The sequence below is a fragment of the Hylobates moloch genome, unplaced genomic scaffold, assembly GCF_009828535.3.
Source record: "Hylobates moloch isolate HMO894 unplaced genomic scaffold, HMol_V3 SCAFFOLD_14, whole genome shotgun sequence".
Taxonomy (NCBI): domain Eukaryota; kingdom Metazoa; phylum Chordata; class Mammalia; order Primates; family Hylobatidae; genus Hylobates; species Hylobates moloch.
In genome coordinates this window covers 15,800,611-15,805,139 of record NW_026652289.1, presented here as the reverse complement: position 1 = coordinate 15,805,139, position 4,529 = coordinate 15,800,611, and the positions used below count along the sequence as shown (strand labels likewise).

At 36.3% G+C, this 4,529-nt stretch overlaps 1 protein-coding gene across 1 annotated transcript; it reads right to left on the bottom strand.

The window, feature by feature from the left end:
• Positions 1-1,863: 1,863 nt before the first annotated feature.
• CLDN8 (claudin 8) lies at positions 1,864-3,963 on the bottom strand. Its single transcript, XM_032175065.2, has one exon. It carries the CDS (start codon positions 3,789-3,791, stop codon positions 3,114-3,116), a length of 678 nt encoding a protein of 225 aa, XP_032030956.1. The 5' UTR covers positions 3,792-3,963; the 3' UTR covers positions 1,864-3,113.
• Positions 3,964-4,529: the final 566 nt, after the last annotated feature.

The following is a 4,529-nucleotide window of genomic DNA, read 5'->3' as shown; positions in this document are numbered from 1 at the left end:
TATATATATTGCCTTTCATTGTTGTAACACATTTAATGTTCGAAATTCACTAACACAATGAATATTATACCCTATTATAATCCTGTCAGACCTTATGGCCTATTATTCTATCTGACAATTGGAAAATAATAGATAATTACAGTGAGATACATTGGATTCTAAAATTTGCTTCAAGTCATAAAAACAACTAGCTACAATGTGAATACTTAACATCACCTCCTCTGCCTCCCCTATCCTTTCCATCACGATTTTTTTCCATGCAAATACATTATAAAACTTTCTATTGCATGCAATTTGCCACCAATTGAATCATTTAGTAGTTGTCAATGTATCTCTTTCAGAATATTAAAGAGGCCTGTGGCATGTTAATTACGCTAATTTGGGGACATTAACTTTATAATTGTTATTATACTGGTTATACGCTGATGTTAAACTGTCTGATAAAATTTGCCTTAAAAGGTGTAAGATAATTTTTCCTTCCCGTCAGTTAGCATATGCGAAGGCATTTGGACTTCTAGGCAATGGGATGTCCTTACAGAGCTTATGGGCAGGCCGTGATGGGACTTGACTTGCGTTTTAGAAACAACTAAGACAAAAGTATAGATGACAGCTGTTGGGAAAAGACTCTGCAGACAATGACACAAGTCTAGAAGTCTTTTCCAATTATGTAGATAAGAGATGAGCTGATAGTAAAGGTGGAAAGTTGTAGAAAGATTTCAGAGATACTCAAAGCGATGCCGTAATAAAAACTAGAAGTGTTATTCTGTTTTAAAGAAAAAAGGAGAGAAATAATAAATTGAGTTTGGGACATTTAAAGGGCTTTCTAGGTAAAAGAAAAAATAGTTGATTGGAGACTGGTATTTAGAAGATGGGGCCTATGGATTTCTTCTCCAAGGTGCTCAGTTATTTTTGCTGTATTTTTCCTTTTACGAATGTTTTGATCTGAAAAAGCGAAATTGCCTAGGATGAACGAGCACTTGGGTATAAGAGAATCACCAATATGGAATAAAAAAATGGCTGGGCATGGTGGCATGCGCCTATAATCGCAGCTACACAGGAGGCTGAGGCAGGAGAATCACTTGAACCCGGGAGGCGGAGGTTGCAGTGAGCCAAGATCGCACCACTGCACTCTGGCCTGGGTGACAGAGTGAGACTCTGTCTCAACTAAAAAAATTAAAAAAAAAAAAAAAAAAAAGACAACTGTAAGTTTTCCCAACTCATAGTAGTTAAGTGTGTCATTTTAACATACAAAAATTAGTTTCTAAACTAGACATTGCTGAAAAAAAATTCACTTTCCTTGAGAGAAACAGTATTGAGCTATGAGGCCAGGCAGCCCTTTTATAAATCTCCTGATTCTATTGAGTAATCAGTGAATTATTCTGAGATAGCCTCATCTTTGAATTGAACTAATAACATTATCAGTCTCATAAAAGATTTAATAACAATTCATATAGGCAGTAGAGGTCCTAGCATGTAATACATGCCCCCAGAACATTAGACAATATTATTTATTATTTCTCAGAAGTAGAAATATATATTTAGCTACAGAAAATTTTTCAAACCTGGCTGTTATATACATAATACTTATAACATATAGATTTATTTGAATTTCTAGTACTATCTTAAATTATAAATATATTATCTGCATTGAATATTGGTATAGGGATCCAATGATTATAAGGTATATTGTTGTTAAATAATATAAATAACATAGAGTAATTTATATTTCCAAAAATTAATGCTCTGTTTATCTTGACAAGCAACCTTGACATTCTCAATTTGGAGAATAAAAAATATCAGTTTTTTTCAAAACTCTTCTACAAGTTAATAAAACAGAAATAAAAGGAGACTAGTGAAAGAATGTCAAATAATTAGAAAAAGGTACAATTTATTAATATAAAAGTATAAAGCAAATAGAACACATTCATTTAAGCTAGACAGATGTCGACACAAACTTTCAAATTGGATTGTCAGTTTCACCAAATTTGGAATAAACAGAAAAATACAGTATTTACAGATTTTAGTACAACTAAACAGAAATGGTACAAGAAGGAAATTTATTTTTCACAGAACAAAAATGACAATTTTGACTCAGATACCCGCATAAGAGCAGGTGAAGTTCTCAAAGGACAACTTTTTTTTGTTGTTGTTGTTTTTTGCTCTTTTTCTGCTCTTTTATTTATTTTTCTGCTCTTTTATTTATATTGATGAAACCTCAAAGTCTTTACTCAAATACTTATTGAAATATACCCATACACATATGATTTCTTGTCAAAATTCATCATTCTTCTTCAAATACAAAACCATAATAAGAAAAAATATTTTCACTTTCCTAAAACCATCACTTTTTCTTAGATCACACTTTTATCTTTCTTCTGAGTATAGCCCTGGAAAAGCAGTTTGAATGGAAAGCCCCTTGATAAAATATCTGCTTTTTAAAAATGTTAATTTAATATACAAGAAAAAAAAGCCTCTGGGAGAAGAGGATAAAGAAGTTAGGATTTCTAACTCCTAGGCTGAAAAACAGCATATCAGAAAGCCATTCAATTTCCTTTACAATGCTGACTAAAGCCTTCATTTTAACCTTCATTATAAATGGAGGACATTAATCCCTAAGCTGTTTTTAAACAATTAATAGTAACCTTCTTCAATCCTATCCATGATTTCCCTGAAAAGCAATAGTTGAGTTCTATTTATTCAGTGTAATGGATGGGCATTTCATTTTAAATAAAACCATATAAGCATGTCTCTATGTGAGATATAAATGTTACACTCATCTATGCACATAATGCTATGTCATGGAGAAATTAAAGTGGTAAAATAATGCAGTCTTTAGCAATGTCATTTTGAAGTAAATGATAAAAAGAGTAGATGCTTGAACCATCTTAGAGAACAAATTACTGTACTTTCTAGAACAATCAAAGCATCGGGTTTAATATCTCATTCTGCTGAAATAGCTTATAGAATTATAAATAGCTGATGCACAGTTCCTGTAATTAAGATTAGGCAGTTAAGAACAGTAAATCAAAGTTTCTTTGGGGTCCATTCTGAGAAAATAATAGAGATTTTTGTCATTTGCATGGCTTTATAGTAAAGTTAAAAAAAGTACACAACTACACATACTGACTTCTGGAGTAGACGCTCGGTGACTTCTTTTCCATGTGATAACTTTTTTGGGTTGTGCGATGGGAAGGTATCGAGTATCTGTAGCTACTGCTCTTTTCGTTGCAACAAAAAACACAACAGAACAGGGCTCCTCCAACAATCAGCACCAGTGCCGTGGTCCATCCTAAGTAGAGGGCTTCTCCAAGCTCACGTTTTTGGGCAACATTCACTATTGGGTTATAGAAATCTCTGATGATGGCATTGGCAACCCAGCTCACAGGGATGAGCACCACCATGCCTGTGATGACGAAGATGATTCCAGCCGTCAGCAGAATGTGAGCCTTCACCTTCTCATTGTCCCCCGTGCACCTGGTGCATTTCATGCCAAGGATGGCCATCATGAAAGCCAAGAAGGACATCACAGAAGCAGCACACATCAGTCCTCTGGCTGCCTGTAGATCCGGAGAAAGAGCCAGCAGGGAATCATAGATTTTGCACTGCATCCTGATGTTAGCCTGCCTCACGCAGTTCATCCACAGTCCTTCCCAGAAGTTTTCAAAAACCACGATGTTGTTTTCAATGAAGGCCGACACTCTCCACTGAGGCATGACAGTGACAGCCACTGTGCCCACCATTCCAACACCACCAAGAAACAGCCCAGCGATTTCTAAGGCATGGATTGCCATTATCCTCTGGGATAGGTTTTAGCCAGCTGGACTCCGGAGCTGCTACTTCTGCTTTGAAGCAGGGTTCTCTGTGCCACAGAAGAGAACAGTTTTTCCTGTAGTAATGAACTCAGAACCCAGTGGTTTTTCAAATAAGAGCTGCTTTGCTACTTCTGGCCAGATAGTATCCAGTGCTGGCTGGCTGAGATGGCCCTGCTATTGGCTGCAACAGGTAAACTCACAAATCAGGTGTGGCAACTTTCTCAGCCAATAAAAGGTGGATGGTAATCCAGGTGTGTCTAAACCAACACTTGGGTACTTGGAACAGCTAGACCTGCACATAAACATTCTTTATACTTCTCGGTCTTCCAAGAAGACAGCAGTATGTTTACCTGTAGGCATAGTTATAAGTGGTTGCATAAGCATCAAGAAATGAGCCAATCCCTTGTAACGTGAAAGGTGCACCTTGTACAGGCAATTCTGAAACTCTTAGTAAGAGCTGCTGGGACCGAGGGATAAAATAAAATATCTGCCGAGGAATTTTGCAACGCTGTTGAAATGCCAAGTGAAATGAGAGTAGGGGAATTGAAAGATTGCTTTTACCTGGGAAGCCACATTCTTTGGGACACATGTGATCCAAGTGATTGATTTAATTTTTCTACAACTTCAAAGCAAGCTCTACTGTGGTGAAATCAGGGAACAGATCATGCCAGAGGACAAAATAAGCTGAAGTAATTAAATACACAAGGCTGTCCTTCT